Source organism: Cydia splendana, chromosome 20 (genome assembly GCF_910591565.1).
Source record: "Cydia splendana chromosome 20, ilCydSple1.2, whole genome shotgun sequence".
In the NCBI taxonomy this organism is placed as follows: domain Eukaryota; kingdom Metazoa; phylum Arthropoda; class Insecta; order Lepidoptera; family Tortricidae; genus Cydia; species Cydia splendana.
In genome coordinates, this window is record NC_085979.1 from 3,895,364 (window position 1) to 3,916,861 (window position 21,498).

General features: G+C 36.8%; 1 protein-coding gene across 4 annotated transcripts in view; it reads left to right on the top strand.

The window, feature by feature from the left end:
• Positions 1 to 21,498, top strand: part of LOC134800692 (oxysterol-binding protein-related protein 3-like) — a 53,979-nt gene that overhangs the window by 9,704 nt on the left and 22,777 nt on the right. Inside the window, exons 4-11 of one of the 4 annotated variants that reach the window (XM_063773187.1) lie at positions 45 to 265; positions 1,250 to 1,347; positions 2,216 to 5,275; positions 7,755 to 7,847; positions 9,993 to 10,117; positions 12,462 to 12,599; positions 13,497 to 13,578; positions 16,272 to 16,433. In XM_063773187.1, the coding sequence (XP_063629257.1) occupies positions 45 to 265; positions 1,250 to 1,347; positions 2,216 to 5,275; positions 7,755 to 7,847; positions 9,993 to 10,117; positions 12,462 to 12,599; positions 13,497 to 13,578; positions 16,272 to 16,315 (3,861 nt within the window). In that variant the 3' untranslated portion in view covers positions 16,316 to 16,433. Of the gene's footprint in view, positions 1 to 44; positions 266 to 1,249; positions 1,348 to 2,215; positions 5,276 to 7,754; positions 7,848 to 9,992; positions 10,118 to 10,808; positions 10,898 to 12,461; positions 12,600 to 13,496; positions 13,579 to 16,271; positions 16,434 to 17,295; positions 17,332 to 21,498 lie in introns of those variants that run through there. The other 3 variants (XR_010145556.1, XR_010145555.1, XM_063773188.1) reach the window with 3 other exon arrangements.

A 21,498-nucleotide genomic window follows, 5' to 3' on the forward strand; every position in this document is an offset into this window, starting at 1 on the left:
ATTAAATAAAATAAAATAAATAAATAAATATCTTCACTTTCCAGCGTTTCTTCGTAGTAGACGGCGGCATACTAGTGTACGCGCGCTCACCCACCGACGTGGCGCGCGGCCGCCTGCACGGCTCTCTGGACGTCGGTCTGTCTGTCATCTCGGCTAAACCACGGAGGCGAAGAATTGACATCGATGCCGATGAATTCATATACCATCTCAGGGCTAAGACACCTGATGTCTTCAGGACATGGCTGAATGTTTTAAAGGCGCATCGGTGAGTGATTATCATGGACATCTAGCCTCGTGTCACTAAATGACCTCGCTTCGCTCGCTCTTTAACTCGCATTTGGACTGCAATTTATACACCTTAGTTTAGTAAGTGTTAAGTGTAAGTGTTCTCTGGATGTTGGCCTGTTTGTCATCTCGACTAAACCACAGAGGCGACGAATTGACATCTATGCTGAAGAATTAAATATAATTTGTGTTTAGGACATGGTTGAATGTTTTAAAGGCGCATCGGTAAGTGTTTTTCCCAAAAATCATGGGATAGCTAGCCTCGTGGCCCTCGTGTTACTAAAGGACCTCTCTTGCTCGCTCTTTAACTCGGACTCGGCCGGTAAATCTCTAGTAATGGTTACACCCCTTCTACGGTATGGTACCATATCAAATCCCGACCACAATTTATTACAGTACTTTACGCATTTATATGGCGTCAAAAGACATTTTCGGCCTTTTTTTCATTCTCAATCTTCTATCTTCTTAACTAAAGCCATCACAGAACAGGAAAACACTTACAGTACATATGGGGCTACTTTACCGCACTAGTGCGGTAATCAGTACATTACGCAACTATGTCGAAAATTTAAAAGGCCATATGTACCTACTGTAAAACGTTGTACGATACATGTGCAAAAAGGTAATTCACAACTTGTGTCGATTTAAAACACTCCTTTCGGTCGTGTTTCAATTTATCGCAACTCGTTTCGAATTTCTTATTTTTCGCACTTGTATCGTAATGTACTATTTTTTGGCATATTTAAAATACAATATAATGCCTTAACTCACATTTATAGACGGGTCTAACGCGAATTTTATTCAATTACCTTTACCACGACCACGACCAGTGAAACCTGTGTCGAAACGTCGGTAAATAAAGGTAATTGAATAAAATTCGCGTTAGACCCGTCTATAAATGTGAGTTAATATGTGTTCAAAGCGCGAAAGTTTTAAATATTATAATATAATGTCCGTTTTGCAGGTTATACCGCCAGCACCTCCTGACGTTCGGCGCCCGCGAGTCGGTGCCCAAGATACACGCGCCGCTCGACGACTTGCCGCCCACCGACGCCTCGTCTCGTGAGTACTTTATATTATGTCGTGTGTGACATGCTTTCGTAAAACGTACTGTTAACTAACATGGCAATCTTCAATTATTCTTAGTAATGTCATCTAATTTTAATTATTAAACTAAATTTAAGTCATATCGCTTTTCGGTGAAGGAAAACGTCGTGAGGACACCGGACTAATCCCAATAAGGCCATTACCCTCTGGGTTGGAAGGACAGATGGCAGTTGCTTTCGTAAAAACTAGTGCCCACGCAAATTCTTTGGATTAGTTGTCAAGCGGACCCCAGGCTCCCATGAGCTGTGGCAAGTCTCTCGCGGACACACGAAAAGCGGCACATCAGTAGTTTTACCAAAAAAATAATGCTTTTTTTTATTCGGAAAGAATGAAGTCGTGTTTTTAACAGTAACGTTTCATGAAAATAGAAATTGAGTGATTTTAGTATTTCGAGCTTGTTTTGAGATAAGGTTAAGGATTTTGGATTTTAATGGTTTAAGCATGCTTTCAAGGTTGGATTTGAATTGTGTTGTCCCAGCATTTTGATTTTTAAGAACGTTAGCTAATGTTTTCCATATTTTATCTTTATTAGAGAATTTTATATTCATAGAAATAATAATATTTAGAACATATCTTTATCAACTTTGTTTTTTTGATGTTCTTCTATCTCGTAAGCCAAGGGATGATGATCTTACTGCATTATTAACGAGAACTACAAGGAATAAAATGTGACGTTACCTATGAAAAGGGACCTTATTGTCGATGGCGCTTACGCCATTACTAACGATGCTCCGATCTACATACAATGCCGCTCTACGCTGTGCGGCGTAAGCGCCATCGACAATAAGGTCCCTTTTTATAAATATAGTTTTTATTTCCGTAGGCACATCCCAGTCCTCTTCAGAATCCTTCTCAAGCCTTACCTTATCCCAAACCAATCCCAAGACCTTATCTATATCTTCGATCTATGAAAAAAAGACACAGTGGAGAACAGACAGCCTTATACCTTACCAAAGTTCAGGTTTTTTAAAATCGATGAGTTCGGATATAGATCCAAATATAAGTGGCAGTCTCTGTTCTACGCACTGTATTAAAAAGGGAGAGAATATAACAGTACCTAAAGCTTCGAGTATACATGAACAACAAATGCATAGTACGGATCTAGATTTGAAAACTCTTAATAGTAATACAGAAGATTCTGTTAGCGAATTGAAAATGAAATCTAATTTAGAAACTTTAAGTAATGGTAGCTCGAAGAAAAAAGCAAATTCTAAATCAAGAAATGAAAAACTACAAATTAATATAAATAGAACTTCACATAATGCTAACAGAAAATCACCCGTATGGTTTGATAATAAAGATCAAACTGCATTATTCTGTTTTCCACGTAAACGTCAAAACACAGCTAGAAATGAGGAGGAGTGGACTATGCAGAAAAGTAGAAAGTGTACTAATCTAGTCAAATATAGGAATGCCGGGGAAGAACCACCTTTAACTAAACCGTTGTTAAGACAAATGTTACTTTGGAAATATAAACAAAATTTAGGAACTCGCAATGTACAAGATAAAAGTATTACTTGTGATTCGGCTAATGATGATGATGATAAAACTGATAAATCCACACAAGATGACGTTACTGCATCGGAGTTTGATCGTATTTGTGAAAAACTAATATTTAATCTATTTGAGGATAATAATACCAATATAAACGGGAAGGAGAAATCAAGCATTTATGTCAACCTCGTGGTAAAAGAACTTTATGATCTCAAATTGAATGAAAGCGAGAAACATCCCTTGAAAATGTTATTCAAATCTCTTTTACAATATTTCTTGAAAAACACTGAAGGTAAACTTAAAGGCAGTATTAAACGAGATATAGCTACCAGTAAACCATCTATAACGTATTTCACTAGAGATAAAGAAGTTTCCAACATTCATAATAATCCTAAAGAAACCGGATCTTGTAAATGTACAAAAAACCCACAAGATGTGGAAAATTTTATTAATAGTACCATATACGCTTGTGCAAATGACCATACTATGCACGGTAGGTTGGTCAAAGGTAGAAGCAAAGAGACTGACATTGCTATAACAAAAGCGCTGATTGATAACCTTGATGCATCAACTATAATTCACGATATTAATGAAAACCAAACGGACACTTCAGAACTGCCACGGTTACAACAATATTTTAAACGTATCTTGAGCGAAACAGCGATACCAAAGCCTATAGCAAAAGATTTTCTAAACGCATATCTAGATGTACTCAATCATCCGAGCAGAAGTGATACAAGTATTGAATCTGAGATTTCGAGAGGTTCAAACGTTGAATGTGAGCCAATATGCGATATCCAAACCGAATGTGTGCAAAATAAAATTTCTCAATGTGTTTCCACTTGTCAAAATGCATTTGTTGGTGATACTATACATATTGCTGCAGGTGAAGAACCAATGAACTTTAAGGATATAATTGATAAAATGTTGAGTTTCTTTTACAATAAACTTGACGAGACACGTGAAGATGACAATACTGACAATACAAGAACATATAGAAATGAACTGAAAAGTCAAGACCTCAACACCAAGCCCATTAGATCTGGGACCTTGAATTCTAATAAAATAGAAATAGACTTGTCAAATTATAACATTGACAATATTTATCTGACCAACAACTCATTAGGACCGACATGTGTAACAATAAATTTAAAAGAAAACACACCGGATTCAAACGAGTCGAAGCTTATGAAATCGACTTCAAGAGTTTGTAACGAGAATTTAGCCGGAACATCTGACAAAATAAAATCTGTGTCTAATAGTACAAGCCGCGGTTCCTTGAAGTCTAACAATATTTTAAAGGATGAATATACTAAACATTCTCAAGTACCTAATAAAGAAGATGTACACACATGTCCCACATCCAGCGGAGCAACGTCAAAAGCGAACTTGCGTGATGATAACCTTGACATGACTAGAAATAATGATAATAGAGTTACTAAAGAAATGCCTATTCCAAGTCATAAACGAAATACTCAATGTTTTTTTCTTTCTTCTATCAAAGCAAACGTGCCTATAACACATGATGAAATAAAGAAAATTAAAGATTCGCACGTTTTCGTACCAGGCCGCTTTTCCGCGCAAGTTTTAAAGCACAAAACTGAAAATGCGTATTTCATTATGCGCATTTTGGAACACTTGATACGTCTTTCTAAGGATTTTCCCGATATCAATAAATATATCAACAGCGCATATTTTAAAATAAAGAAGACTTTTGAAAAAGAGACTTATGATCTTCTGGGACGCGATCTCCTTCGTAAAAATTATAGAAAAGAAAACAGTCGAAAATCAATAAACGATGATCAGATATTAGATTCATCAATGTCTAATCAAATTACACATATTCATAGAAAAGCAATTGAAGTCGCAGTTAATACAAGCTTTATATTTCCTAGTTTAAAAATGAGCAAAGACGAAGCACTTAGCGTAATAGTTCTTGCAGAAGCATTGGCTAATATTGCAGTTCAAACTCTGTCAATAGATTACGAAGTTAAAGAAGAATTAAGGATCGATGTAAAAGAAGAATGGTTTAAAACACTAACGCAAAAATATGTTAAGAATAATGCAATCAAATGCATGCTGAAAAAGATCCACGACATACCTCAAAGTATAAGGATAGCCCATCCGATCAGAGCGAGGATGCCGCTTTCAAATTCTTCAACAATGTTTACGGAATTATCAAATGTATCCCCTCCGCTTACAGTCTGTAGCTCACAGAAACAGAAAGAACAGCGTATTAGGGGGATTAATATACAACAGTTGTATACGCGCCCGAAAAAACTTGTACGGTCTGTGTCTATGACTGATTCTAGCGATAATATAGGTAATACTATGAGCGCGGATTTGAAAACTATATACAGATGTACTAGCGAACCTTCCCATTGTTCAGGTTGGTTTTTTTTTTAATCTTTGTTGATTTATTGACTAAGGATTTTATGATGAAAATATTAGTTATTGCAGAAAATTAAACTAGTGTATCTATTAGGATAAAACAGTAGTTAAAAATTGACAATGCTTGGTATATATTGAAATAGGCGTTAATAATATAAAAAAAGTAATTGGTGATAGTATAGTATATATTCGTTGATAAAATAATAAATATGGTTTGCTAAAAAGACTGAGTACAAACTTACACGAAGAAAGTTGCTAAAAATGAAGTAGAATAGATAGTTTTTAATAAGCTATTTGCTATTAGCGAAATAGTTAATCTTTAAATATATGTAATCAAAATAGATAGATGTTCAATAGAGTAGTTGTTAAACGTAGCTAGACTAGACGCTAAAAGATAAGTAGTTTGTTCTAGAAAATATTAGTTAAACTAATAGTAGGTTCCTAAATTGCTATGGTAATATGTATGTATGATTTTTGCCTATACGTTTATTGGTTTAGTCTAGTTATTCCTAGTTAAAATAGTTATTTTAGTAGGAAGTTACAATTGATGAGGTAATTAAAACATATCTTTATAATTGTAAGTGTATTTTCTTCTGTATTTTTAGGCATGCTATTCTGGCATATGAAAGTAAATATTAGGTATTTATCCCTGTCGCGTTGAGTCAAAGGATGATGTTCTTTAAACTGACAGTCGCCATCAGATGTATCGGAGCGGCTAAGGTGCTCACAAATATTTGAACAAAGTTTTATTAATATTTTCTTTGTCTCTACGCGTATATTTTTTATCAATCATCTTTTGACTCAATATCGGCAAGTCTTCTAGTAAACCGTCCACATTTTTAACTGGCAATTCGTAAACCTTATTCCAAAGATGTAAGGGCCAAAATAGCCAATTATGAATGTTGTTAGAACCATGGTCTAATAAAACATGGTCTTCTATTCCCAGAGTGACACGGGCCTACGTCACAATAACATTGCCACTTTATTTCAACATAACATGTTACATGGGTACATTATACCTATGGTTAATAAGTTAAAATATTTCTTTATAATTTTATAATTTTCATTTTATCTTAAATTTTACAATAACACGTCATTTTTAATTATTCGTTAGCAATATCTTCCGATTCACGAAAGAAATTTCAGACGTTCGGGTAATTCTGTTTACATTACTGGCAACACAGGATAGCGCTGTCACATTTGACAATTCGGATCTAGATAACTTCATGCCCTGACCGTCATCCTTGTCGAACGCGTGTTAATTGTTATTTCCTTCTCGCTCAGTGTCAGCAGTCGCAGTGTTTTCCAAACTTTTCACGTCGTAAGCTTGGTAATTAATGTGTAACTGTGAATTAGTTTTTCAAACGTTTGTCTTGTATAGATAAATAAAGTTTAATTTAATACATTAGATTTGTTTTATTTTACTATGTTTCTACATGAATAACTTAAAATTAATGCCGTTAAAATGATTTTCACCGTTGGTTAAAATTCTCCCACATTTTAAAGTTTGAGAACCTGTAAACAGCATGATGACGTAGGCCCGTGTCAGTTAGGTCATACGCGAATCTCGGAATAGAGTACCAGGCGGAGTATATTATTATACCATGGTTAGAACATTAGACATTTCATTTCCCCCTAGATTACCATTTTTTTTTTCATGAGAGGTTAAGTATAGTAATTCGTACCCATTTTTAATTTTTATGTAGTTCTAAGCTAAATCTCCTCTTCTTTCCCTTCTGCACGGCTCCTTTAGGAGTGTTATGGATTGATTAAAATAAATACACTCAAGAATAATTTAAACGGGCTACCTTGTATACACATTTCTGTATAAACACACCTATTCATAGCTTCATAGCTAGCTCTGTTTCATAGCTTTTCTAAAAGTTTAGCGTCTTTTAAAAAATGGACGGCGCCATTATTTGGGATTATTTGGCATTATTTTGGTTCCGTACCCAAAGGGTAAAACGGGACCCTATTTCTAAGACTCCGCTGTCCGTCCGTCCGTCCGTCTGTCACCAGGCTGTATCTCGTGATCTGTGATAGCTAGACAGCTGAAATTTTCACAGATGATGTATTTCTGCTGCCGCTTTAACAACAAATACTAAAAACAGAATAAAATAAAGATTTAAGTGGGGCTCCCATACCACAAACGTGATTTTTGACCGAAGTTAAGCAACGTCGGGCGGGGTCAGTACTTGGATGGGTGACCGTTTTTATAGATAATGGTACGGAACCCTTCGTGTGCGAGTCCGACTCGCACTTGGCCGGTTTTTATTGATAGCTAAAGTTACAGCGCCATACAACGCCATCTACATCAGCTGCCAAATTTGAAGCACATTTGCCTCAGAAATTACACGTCTACCAAATCAAATAAAATCTTTGGGTCATACTTAACAACTCATACTAAACGAAATTACTAAAAAAATTGGCTTAACAAAATCAATCCATAAGACTCCAAACTGTGTGTTTTTCCATAGGGCTGATTAGCCCTAACGGCGGCACCATCCGCGGCCCGCAGGCCGGTTTCGTGTCGGGCACCCCTGGCGGCCGACTGGCGGGTTGGATTGTTGGTAAGTTGGACTCGACACTGTTCGTAATATTGTGTCAGAGTTGAGGTACAATCAGCAGCAGAAGTTGCTAAGCGGGCGAGGTATTCAAAATTACCTTGACACGCCCTTATTCTCTTAACAATAAAGTCGCGTCAAGATCATTTTGAACTCCCGGCCCGCTTAGCAACTTCTGCTGCTGAGTGTACCTATAGCTACGAGACTAACATCATCCAATAATATAGTTCGTTTTTTTAGGATTAGAAAAAAGGTAAACGATCTTGACATGTCTTTTAATTGAAAAACGCTTTTTAAAAATCAGTAACTATTACTTATGAAAGCAGAAGAATATAAATGATCGTATTAGATTAATAATTGTTACATATATGCCGTGACTTATTTTTAAATAGTGTCAAGACACGTCAAGATTGCTTACCTTTTTTCTAATGCTAAAAAAACGAACTATAAAGTGTAATTATCCTTACTTGTTCTATCAAGTAAATATTGTAAATAAACACTTCTCGAAGACATTATCACACTTACCTCTGCAATTATAGTTCTATTATATAGTTTAATTAATAATCTCAGGTGAATTTTTCGAGTTCGGGTGCTAATCCGTTAAACAAAAGCCTTTGTTTCTTTTAAGAGCGGTCTACAGCACGTGCCAAAGCAACCATGTCGTTTAAAAAGCAACTATCGTGATAGTAGTAAGGTTCAAATTCATATGACAGCTTGTTCAGAGAACAATTAGGGTGGTCTTGTTTTTAGAGATAGCAAAAACGTGTTATCTCCGAATGTGCTGATTCAAGAATTTGAACCATATAATTAGAATGGTAAATTTGCTTTTTAAATGGGTTTGTTCCCGTTACTTACGTCGGGCCTATTAGCAGTAAGCATTGTAACCACTGCATAAAGGAAACAATATCTTTTGTTTAACAGATTAGGGTCCGAGCCCGAAAGGTTCACCTGAGATTATTCAGACTATACACAATAACCATCACTTAAGATGTTGTATACTTAAAGAAACTCACAAAGTATTGAAATCAACCAAATAACCACTGAAAAATATAATTTCTAATAAGATTTTTCATCAATAATCGCAGTAACGAAACGGATCACCTCAAAAACAACCGACATTACGATGTCTAGATTGTCTATGAATCGTATTGTTGGAATGACCCTTTGACGTTCAGAGGGCCTACCGCGAACCACGTTCGACTTGTTGCATCTCTGTCGCACTTGTAATTTCGTACGTAAGTGTGACAGGGAGGCAACACGTCGAACGTGGTTCGCGGCGTTCAGTTTGTTTACATGATAAGACACGTAAGGATAATACACTTTAGACCGAACTGAGTTAAACAAAATGCTTGCTTGCTAATTTCCACTGCTTAAATGTTGTGATGTTTTAAATGCCAATTTCAATGTTTTAATTTTTATTTGTTTTGCATGAATCTCCATTAATATTAACAAGTGTTGTGTCTTGCATGGTTGTTAGTTGTATCCAAAAAAATTAACTTTTTGAAAAAAGTTCTGAATACTTCATAAAATACGAGTTCTTCTGCTTTGGATACGCGATTCTCGTTTATAAGTAGGTTTAATTATTGGACCCTTAAAGTATTTTCATTGGCCCCCACCCTATTTTTCTAGGAAAGACCACTGTTACCTTAAAGTATAAATAAATAAATACACAATAATACTTGTGGTGTATAATACTTAAGAATGCCAAATGTACATCCTTGGAACGTATAAACTTATAAAGTATCAGCATAAGTAATAATTATTTCACATCACCTATTCGAAAAAGGGCCTTTTCTTCTCCGCTAGGAGGGAGCAAAGTGACACTATTCTTCCCTGCTAAGAGGGACCAAAGTGGCACTATTCTGTTCTAGGACATGAAATTTTTCTTTTTCATACAATTTTTTTAGGTTCAATATTTTTGAACAAAATAATTTCCTCATAGGTGATGTGAAAAACGGTATGTGTCACATGGTAGCAAAATTATTTCCACCTTGGGCGTTAACACTTGAATCCCTCTACGCTCAGGATTATATTTTAGAATCCTTATATTTAATTATAGGATGTTTCGCTTGGTTCTGAATTCAACGTACGTCTTCGCCGTAAATATGTCATTTTGCTCCCTTGTGACACAGTCTACTATTTTTGTCCCAGAATCCGGCGGTCCGCTGGAGAGCGCGTCTCGTGAGCTGGGGCAAGCACAGCTGTCCGTCCAGCAACTCCAGCGCCTGCTGGACGCCATGCTGGAGATACAGAACATGCACCATCACGACACAGATGTAAGTACTTAGATTTTTTATGACCTACCTATGGTCAATAGGGGGCTGTCCATAAATTACTTCATCGATTTTTGTCGATTTTTTACCCCCCCTCCCCCCCCCCCCCCCTTCCTAAAATCATCCAAAAATCATGCTTCGAATGACCCCGTTTCCTCCTACGTCATGCTACCATCATCCGATGTCCAGACCCCCCCCCCCCTAATTTGAAATGACGTAATTTATGAATAGCCCCTAGGCTCTTTTATTTGGTTCAAATAAGGGGGTATTACTGCAATGTTCTGCCGCCAGAGTGCAGCACTAATTTAGCTAGTAAACCATAGAGTGACTTATACATACTGTGCCTTAAACTGTTTTTTGACAAGTTTTCACAGACAATAAAATATGTGATGCATCAAGGCGGTTTGTTAACAAGGGCCTACCGGGAAACGCGAAAATGGAAATTTATTTATCTGCCTCTTTATCGCTCGAATATGCAAGAGTGATAGAGGAGTTAGATAACGAAATTTTAATTAAGTACATATCTTGTTTCGCGGTAGACCCCCAGATTGTGATGGACAGTGATAGTGGCGCTCCCTACGCAGAGTTTCGCGTAATATTGCCTATTCAATTGTAGCCTTACATATACATATTAATTTCGCTAAGTAATTCGTTTGAATTGGAATAGAAAACCGGCATTTTATATTTATTTCAGATGCAGTTATTAAAATTAATATAAGGAGGAGTATAGTAAAGAAAATTGAAGAATATCTTTAGGAAAAATTCTGAAAAATCATGCTGTCTGTTAGTATCATATTGTTTGAATACCTAGTTTTTACATTTTTTTGCAGGAATTATTAAATTTACATACAGTCAGCAGCAGAAGTTGCTAAGCGGGCGAGGTGTTCAAAATTACCTTGACACGCTCTTATTCTCTAACAATAAAGTCGCGTCAAGATCATTTTGAACACCTCGCCCGCTTATAGTGTAAATTACATTATTTGCGGTATTTGACACATTATGACTGACGTATATAGAGATGTAACTAACGCAAATCGATTGTCACAGCAAGCGATTACGATTGGATGGCACGTAGACTGAGGTATCGAATTGTGACGTATAATGAATTTTTATTTGAGATTTAAATAAAGCTAGAATTATATGGTTTTCCCGCAAGCTACCGGTCGGTCGGTGTATTAAATACACCGACCGAGTTGGTCGCACCCATTGTCAAAATTGAAACTAACTGGGGATCTATTTTAAAGTTTATTTATGTTATTTCTGTGTCAAATTTGTTGTCTGTTAAGTGACGATAAATATATCCATATTTACAGTTAATTATCCACCTTTTCCTTATTTTTATTAAAAGAAAAATGAAAAATTCATATCGATTTACTTAGACGACTACCGATTCATAACGGTGGTGTCCGGCCAACCCTAAAATTAAAAAAAAAAAAGACGTAGAACGTAAACGTTCGCAGTGCAGTTGTTTTCCTTTGTGATTTCGATGTGCAAAACATTTTACGTAGTATTGCTGTTGTGAGTGACAGACGTCAAATACCGCAAATAATGTTATTTACACTATAGTAACTTCTGTTGCTGACTGTACATATTAAACTGTACATCTTTTCTATTGTGAATAACTTCGCTATACCTAAAGCAATGGGGACACTCCTCCTTTCGGGCATTCTCGGCTCCGTTCGGCTCAGCATTGTTCAGCAATTATTGGGGTTGGCACAACTTGACCAGTTAAGATAATGACTTGAATTTTGAGAACCCTAATAGCTGAAAGGGATAGTGCCACACATTAGAAAGGGACAGTACGATTCGTTCCTGAATCGGTTAAACTACAGAATAAGTAATAGTACTACCGTACAGAAAGGACCTACAAAACCGAAGTTCGACAGCGATTCAGGGACGTATCATAATATCCCTTTCTAACTTATGGCACTATCCCTTACGGCTATTTAGGGTTGTTAAAATTCAAATAATTCTCTTATCTGTGGCCGTGCACGCAAATGGACGACAAGTTGTGTCCACCCTAATAATTGATCGGAGCAATGCTGAGCCGAACGGAGCCGACTTCGACCGAAGTCAGGAGTGTCTCCCCACTGGTAGTACTATTAGCGTCTATTACTTATTCTCAGGGCTCGAACAAATCATGCGGATGACGTCAAACCACTCATAGGATGATTTAAAATTTTGTTACTTCGTGCGACATGTCACACGAATGTTTTAATACAAACAGCATCCTGTGTGCAAAATTACGTAATTTTTACGTCATCCGCATGAATTGTTCGAGCCCAGTTATTCTGTGCGTAAAGCAGTCAACAAAGTAATGAGACTAATGAGAGAGTTTCGTTTAAAGCAGGTGTCACTAGAGGGCGCCTCGCCGAACGTCAAGAAGGACCGCCGCAAGTTCGGCCTCCGCAAGAAGAAGTCCAACAGCAAATGCGCGTCGGTGGAACTCGCGCCGCTCCACGTTGACGGATCTAGCTCGCATATGGTATGTATTGTTTTGATGTTTCCTCTACTTAAAATAAATTATTTCTCACCGTGCGCGAAATAAAGCACCAGATAATTATTAGAAAAACATAAATTGCAGTTATTTTGAACCACAATTTATATTTAATAAATCGGATTGAAATATAAAAAGTAGTTGAGTTGACCGTTACGTCACTATATTAGTTTTCATATAAATTCCATATTAGCAAATCGTTTTGACAGTTCTAAAAAAGAAGCTGATTTGACTAGTAGGAAAGTAGCCTATTGGTCTTTATGATTAAAAAAAAGTCCAATAGCAACTGCCATCGCCTCACGTTGACGGATCTAGTTCGCATATGGTACCTAGGTATCAAAAATCCTTCTTATCTTAAGGCCGGGCACCAAGCCGTCTGTCACCGTTAAAGCGTTCGCTAAATTTTATTGGAAGTTTCATAGTTGACTGCTGCGTGACGTTGATCAGTCTGCTATATGTAGTTGATGCAACTGGTCCTTAGCGTTACCAGTTGCCAAGGACACGGGACGGACACGTTAATGCGGAAATCGTTTATGGGTTACCGGTAACCTAGAGGAGTGAGGAATCCGCTTTGACAATATAATCCCAGGAATAGGCCCAGGCACTTTTAAGCGCATGGTTGTTTTATGCGATAAACGCAATGCGTTTGCCGCACACCCATTTTACATCAGATAATATAATGACACTATATTGTTTTACGAGGTAAACGCAGCCGTATTAAACGCCCATGCGTTACATTCCGTTCAATGCAAGCGACTGCCATCTTTCCTTCCAACCCAAAAAAGTAACTAGATCTGCGATTAATCCAGTCTCCTCGCAACGCTCACATCGCATTTATACCTTTCTTATAAAATAGCTAGTTTAATTGAATATGTTTTCTAACAGGCCCTCTCAGCTCTCACGGCGCCACCGTCGCCGGGCGGAGGCGCGTCGTCTATGCCCAACTCGGCAGCCAGTCTTCCCATAGGTAACACTTTATTACTACTATACCCATAGTCCAATAAAACATGGTCTTCTCTTCCCAGAGTGACACAAGCCTACGTCACAATAACATTGCCACTTTGTATAGCGCTATTGCATACTATTATATAGCGCTGTCGCATGATGACGTAGGCTTGTGTCAGTTACATGATCGGAAGAGAGTACCAGGCGGAGTATACCATGCATTATACCCACATTTTGACAACACTTCAACTGTAAAAGTGACAGATGACAATTATTTTAAAAGTGTTTATTTTTATTTCGGACTTATACAGGGTGGCTAAAAAATAACTGCATTCCCGTGGCCAGGGAGGTTTTGGGAGTATACGAAGGAACTTTTACTATCGGACCAATACCGAAATCGCGTAATAAAAACTTGGCTGTTTCATACATTTTGGGTAGTCCATTTTTTATGGGAGGGTTAAACGTTTTATTCGCGGTTTCGGGGTTGGTCCCATAGTAAAAGTTGCTCAGAATAATTCCAAAATATCCCTGGCAACGGGAATGCAGTTATTTTTAGCCACCGTGTATACTATATAACTATGGAGGGTAGAGGTAAAGAGAAAAGTTGCAATAGTGTAGCTATAAATAACAGTTTCAAATCTCTCCAGAGTGGCGCTAGAGTAGCTATGAACTTAGCCGTTACCAGGCGTGGCTCACTCCGCGATTTCGTCGCGCCGCTACAAGTACATGCGGCCCACAACAATTTTGGTGTCTAGCCATAGTAGTTGCCGCGCGGAGCTACGGAACGGACGCCTGCTCTCGCCTGCGCCACCTAGCAGTCATATCTGTCGTAATAGACGCGTTTTGTTAGAGAGTGAATCTTCTGTACCTAGTACAGTCATCAGCAATAGTATCTTACACAACTAGGGCCGCAAAAATATATGACACGTTCTTATTTGGAGCGGAATAAGAGCGCGTCATATATTTTTGCGGCCCTAGTTGTGTAAGATACTATTGCTGATGACTGTTCTATTATTTATTTTGTGCCGTTATTGACGGAGTGAAGTCCGCTGTCACTGACTTGAAATTTTTATCAAATATTCTATGTATTGTGGCGCCACCTATTTAAGGTTTTTTGAAGGACACTTTTTCATACACAGTGAGTGTTTTCCTTACCTCTACTCTCCATACAGTAAACGTTGCGGAAAACTGGACACACCAAAAAAGGATTTTTTTCTACTAAAAACCAAAATAATGTCTTGTTTTGAAATGTGACAATAAATGCCGCCTGTCATTTGTCGCTTTTATATAACGCAAAACCTAATAAATAACGCCAATGCAAATATGTGCATAGATTTTAATGCAATACGTTATTGTTGGATTGCGTGTGATCTTTGCATACGTTATAACTGAAAAAAAAAACTTTTCGGGGTATTTTCGTCTTTTCCGTCTTTAAAAAATAATAATTATATATGAAAGATAGATTGTAGTGTCCCTTAATGTTAGATGTGGAAGTGGTAGATGCTTCGTAACGCTTTTTGGGTGTTAAAATATGAAAAAAATTTTTTGTGTTACACGGTAATAATGTGGTCTAATTTTTATTAATAGAGGAAGGTGAAGTCTATGAAAAATTGGTGCCTCGAATTTAACAGCGGATGTAGATATCGCTGTACAGATAATGTAGTGAACAATCCTTTGCCATCGTATTTTCTCGGAAACATTCGTATGTGTCATGCTACTTCAGTCAACCTCAGTACTTTTTGTACTGAGTCTAACTGAAATAGCATAACACGTTCGTGCGTTTCCGTGAAAATACCTGGCCCCTATTTCACCACGGTGACAGGTGCGACAATTCGACAAATATCACTGTTGCTGACGTCACAGGCATCCATGGGCTACGGTTACCGCTTACCAATGGGTGGGCCCTATTCCTGTTCGTCACCATCATTGTATTATTAAAAAAAACTTTATTATAAAATAGGTATTTCCAATGAGTTTTTGGAACTTATGTACGAAATATCATATGATATTTGCCAGTCGCTTTTCGGTGAAGGAAAACATCGTGAGGAAACCGGACTAATCCCAATAAGACCTAGTTTCCCCTCTGGGTTGGAAGGTCAGATGGCAGTCGCTTTCGTATAGACTAGCGCCTACGTCAAATCATGGGTTTAGTTGTCAAGCGGACCCCAGGCTTCCATGAGCCGTGGCAAAATGCCGGGATAACGCGAGGAAGATCGTATTTCTCTTGCGAAGTTTATGATGATGATGATGACAGTTGTCACAAGATTTAAAATAATTTTCGGTAATTCTTGACAGGAAATGAGTTCTCTGTCGAAATTTCGTGACAATTGTCGTGTTTCTTGTGACAATTGTCATTAGTTTCGCAAAATAAGTACTTACTTATTTACAAGCGATATAATGGATTTTTTTATTATTAAAATATTGTTGGCAAACTAGCACACCGCCCGTCCGATGGTAGTGGTTACCGTAGCCTATGGAGGCCTGTGACGTCAGTAACAGTGGTGTCGACAGTTGTCGCACCTGTCACCGTGGTGAAATAGGGGCCTGGTTGTCAAAAGTTGACGTTTGACATTTCAGTTACCAAATGTCAATTATTTCGGCTATCAAACTCGAGAGCAATATTTTCTCTTGGGCTTTACATATCTTTTACAATCAATGAATTTCTGTTGTAAAGGGTCATATTTTAACACCCAGACATTTTGTGTTTGTTTATAGTGAACACAAAAAACCTACAATCCCAATCCCGAATCCTGTCCTGAAGAACTAACCTGCCCAAAATTATCTGAACATGAAGTGACTCAGTTTTGTTTTTGTAATTGTTTGTTTTTAAATTGTAACGGAATCGTGTAAGTTATTTATTGTCCAAATAAAATTTGAAGTCCAGTCTTGTTTTAGTAGAGTCCGACAAGAAATTGTAGAAAATTATTGAAATGCTTAAACATAGCAAATTGTTGAAAAGTACCGAATTTTTTTAGTTCCATTTTATTTAATTTCTACTATTTTATGTCGCACTATAAATTGAGTACTTAATTTTGAAATTATGTCTTGTCAAGGATTCTACGAGATTGGTAAGTTCTCAGGTCGCATGGTTGAGACTGAGATCGCCCGTCAAGTTTTCAGGCTTGGTGCACGAGTGGGTTGTTCAGAATGATTGCTTTCCCAAAATGTACGAAAAATAAGTCATATGCAATATATTTTGCGAACAAATAAGGTGTATTTAATTCCCATGAGATAGCTACGGAATGCTCAATTTCAAAACCTACGTGCTTTTGTCGCTTTCCTTGCGTAAAAGCATTTCTCCAAACAACACACTTTCCGATATTCTTATAAAAATACGTCGGGAAATTGGACATTTTTGAAAAGTGGACAATTTGAGTAACTTGATAAACCGGAAAGTGGACAGACATTGCTTTTCATTTAAATCGAATATAAAATGTATTTAATCTTGTTGTTGGATTTAAGTCGAATGGCATGTGCAATAGTGCTTTTGCGAAAGTGATTATTCTGAATGTAAACCAACTAAACTCTGGGCATGTCAAGCTAATGTCATGAATGGCTTGGCTACTGTCACTTTGCTAGGTCTTGTGAGAATTTTCGCTAAGAATTCTTAATGCTAGGAATAAACAGTATATCGAAGCATTGGAAAGATGCTCGTATGTTTAGCATCGTTCAAACTTTTGTGTGACCCATCTTATGCTCAATATCACCAACTCTAATGTACTTTTCTGTTAACTTACAGCGTTTCTTTCAACATTTCTGGCCTCCACTTTAGTTCGTAAGACCTTTTTATTTTTATTTCACCCCTCTTTTGATCCTTTTACACTTCTCCACCATTGTACATTACGTCAATATTATCCTCTAGCCGTACGTCAAACCTTGCCAAGCAAAATGAAATCTTATTTTGTCAACACAAAGTTCAAATTAGAATGGAACAGGAGACCTTTTTATAGGTCTCTGGGCGGCTAGAGGTTATAAATAGTATTTTGTGTGGACTGCCAGACTGACTGATTAAATGTTTTGTGTCGTCATACTTAAATCTAATTGTTATGTCTCATAAAAGTCATAAAGAACATCTTCATCTCTTTTTCACGTATTGACAAAAAATAGTGAAAGAGTTAGACCACGGAAAGACTGCAACGTTTTTGATAGCGTACGCAATGCAAGTGTTATTTTAAACGTCAAACTTCTATGAAATTATGACGTATAAATAACACTTGCATTGCGTACGTTACCAAAATTGTCTTTTCATGGTCTAACTTTAAATTTAAGTGATGACCAATCTTATTTTCTGCTTTTAACTTGCTATCCTATTAGTTACTAAGGAAAACCTCTAAAAATTTACAAAACGATAGAGATCTTACCTACAACTTCTCCGTTTATATAATGTACGGTCATGATATTTCTTTGCCACTTCGTTCCTCGTCACAGTGACAATAATATGAGATCCCTAGTTTCTTACATATTAATTGTCACTTTGACAAGGTACGAAGTAAGCAGAGAAATCAAATTCCTTTACTGTACAGTCCACGTCAAAGATATGTTTACACTTTTGCACCTTACTCCTTTGTAATAAGGCGAAATATGTAAACATAATTTTGACGTCTACTGTATGAAACTTATGGAAAATTCCATGATCATAAGATATCTTATATTATGGCTATTTCATACAAGATATTACTTATACACGGTACACAATCGCTACACATTGACTTATGTATATAAAGGCGGGCCTTGCGGGCACTAAGAATGGTGCTAGTTCAGCGGTGTCACTCACGAATTCGAGCCAATCGTGGAGTCTATGACAACGTTGCGACCAATCACGCGCGTGATGCGAACTCACCAACCAATCGCGTTGTGGCGTTAGATTGCACGATTGACTCGAATTCGTGTGCGGGACACCATTGTACTGGCCATTCTTAGTGCCCGTAAGGCCCGTCTTTACGAAGTAATATATAAGTCAATGTCACCTGTTTGCTTTAGCGAAAGGGTTCCAATGTACAAACAATCCGAGACATGTTTTATTTTTGCTTGATATTCTCGAATTTCGACATTTGTGTCGTTTTCAAGCAAAGGTATGGTAAGCCACCAAGTGGTACCTTTTGACTGAAAACGTCACATTTACACACTTGAGTTATTTGATTCATTTTATTAGAAAACTTTTTATAACTAATATATATAAAGAATTACATAAACTATTAAATTAACACAATTAAAAGTACACTAGAAAGTGTGCGCATATATATATTTGTTCTAACAAACAAAATTAATAAAAATAAACTTTAAATTTTACATTTATAATTATTTCATGTTTACGCAAAATAGCTACTTGGTCCATTCGCGGAAACTTGCCCGTATTATTTATAGTAATTCTGGTAGTGCCCAAATGCGACTGAGCTGGTCATGTTTGCCAAGTGTCTGAATTGTCCGGCAAAATCACTCCGGAGTGGCAACTCGACCAAAGATCTGACTGATCATAGACCCGGCGATGACAGGATGAACTAGACTCCTTGAAGGGCAGACAGTACTACGGCGGTAGCACGGTCGCATTTTTATCGCTTGTCACCATGTCTGTCACGTTCCAACAAATATGTAAGTGCGAAAGTGACGGGCATAGTGACAGGCGATAAAAATGGAACCATGCTGCGCCCGCCGGATTGAAATTAGTGTCAGAAACTAGGGGGGCATAAGGCATGACACTGGGATACGACAGAATTCAGACAATAATCTTAAATAATTTCCTCCCAAGTCTTTCTTTTTACGATGTATTTTTTATAGATACGCGTTTCGAGATGAAGTCTTAACGACCTTGATCGTGTAATCTAAAGCTAGTCCGCTATCTCCTGATAACGTATCTATTGATCTACTCTCCGTCATGCAGGTATTGCAAGCTATTTCCAATCTTATCACAATGCAATAAATATGTTAGTCGTTTGCAACGTTAAATTTTTGAGACGGATTTCAAAGTAGAGATGATCCAATGTTCGAAGTTGTATTCATATTTTAGTTATTTTCCTAGACATTATATGTATCTACATTTGCGACTGAACTATTTAATTAAAGATGAATCAGTACTAGTTTTTATTTTGTAAAAATTACATGCTTGTTACCTGTACATTTTTTATTGCAAAAAACGGTTTTAGTATACTAGTTCTCTCTAAAAATACACATTACACAGTGCAACACTATTATCTAATCTCGCTTGAATCTGTTATTATAATTTACGCTCTATTTCAACGCTTTAAAGTCTAAATTATTAGGCTATAGATATAGATGATATAATTTTAGTCAGGCCTTGTGATGTTATTCATTGTTTTGCCTCTATGATTAGCGGTAGTGAACAGTTTTAATAACGTGAAGTGTTTAAAGATTTTAAATTGACTATCTATAAATTTTAGTGACTTAAACATGTCAAGTGACAGTGGCGGTGGGTACATAATACCAATAGCCAAAATATTGTGTCAGTATATTTTCGAGTTTTTAAGGGAATGTGAACAACAGAATATAAGTGAGTTGTTCAATAGTGGTAATAATTTCTATGATTGTCTCCGTAATGCATTTAGTTTAGGTTTTTTTTCCTCAATAGTGAACAAATCAAAAATACTGACTATTGCTTTCCTAAATGTTGTGTGAGCTAACTTGAGAGTTTATCTTTTTAAAAGTTAATCGGAGGTGAAACAACAAAAAAGGTTTACAGCAATATGTATTTGTAGAAACCTTTTCATACTCCATCAGGATTGAACTATTACTGAATGAAACTAGAGTCTGGCTAGCCAAAAATTGTTGACAGATATTTCGTTGTTGTATCACCAATTGTCTATGATTTAAAAATAAGCTAAAAGTCAGTTGTCAATTTATGGCATTCATTCAAATTGTTTGCGGTTTATAAGGGGTTTATTTTAAATAATATTAATAATGTCTATACTGAGATGAGGTTCGCAAACTATAATTCAAGCTCGTAAATAATTATGACAATGTGCGAAGTCGACGTGTAGCGTTGTGTTACGAAAAACTGCAATGTTTACAACTCATAAACAAATGTAAACAAATTAGGAGGTTGGTGCTCTATAAATATTTTGATACTTAGCATTTGGCATAGTACTTATGTATTTTTTTTTGGTGATGGATTATAATATTACGGTATTATCGAGCTAGGTCTTATTTACACTTTACAGTTCATTTTTCGCCTTGTTACAATTGTACATGGTGAGAAAGTGTTAACATATGTGTTTATCGTTGACTGTACTTTACATAGTGGTAGAAATTGTGTGAGCTGACTTTGAGTGCACGTCAACGTATATTTAACTTATATCCTTAGGTACTAAGGTACGTAAGCGTGTGCACAGAGAATTAAAAATATTTTCTAGTATCAAAACTATAATTCCTACTACACAAAGTGTGACCAGCCCAAGATTTTTTGAATTTCCCGCCAAACATTTGTGTAATATTTCAGTAGCCAGACTCTAGCTAAAATCATTGATTTTATCGCTAAAATCTAAGTATAATAACAATATCGCTAAAACCTACAAATCTCTCTAAAAGTCTTTTTAAAACCTATATAAATATTCTTCATGTCATGACCCTGACAATTATTCAAGTCCTGTACGTTTATGATGGTCGTTCTTGTCTACGTGACAGCGTGATAAAACGGTATCCGTCGCTTTCATTCGCGCTGTTAAAAAGTGACGGATATTTTGTCACATGGATAAAGCCATCCATAATAGGCCTGCTGAATGTGGTGTGATTAGATTTGGTAACATCTAGGTCATCGGTGTTCCATTGCAGCCAACACCGTGACCTCCCGGCATTGCGTGCAAGGTACATTGAGTAGTGTAGACAACAAACCATTCATGTACCTTAAGTCGTTGTAATAAGGTATATGTTTGATCAGGTACATTGTGTAAATAGCTTGTAGTGCAATATACCTACCAATAGTATACCTTAA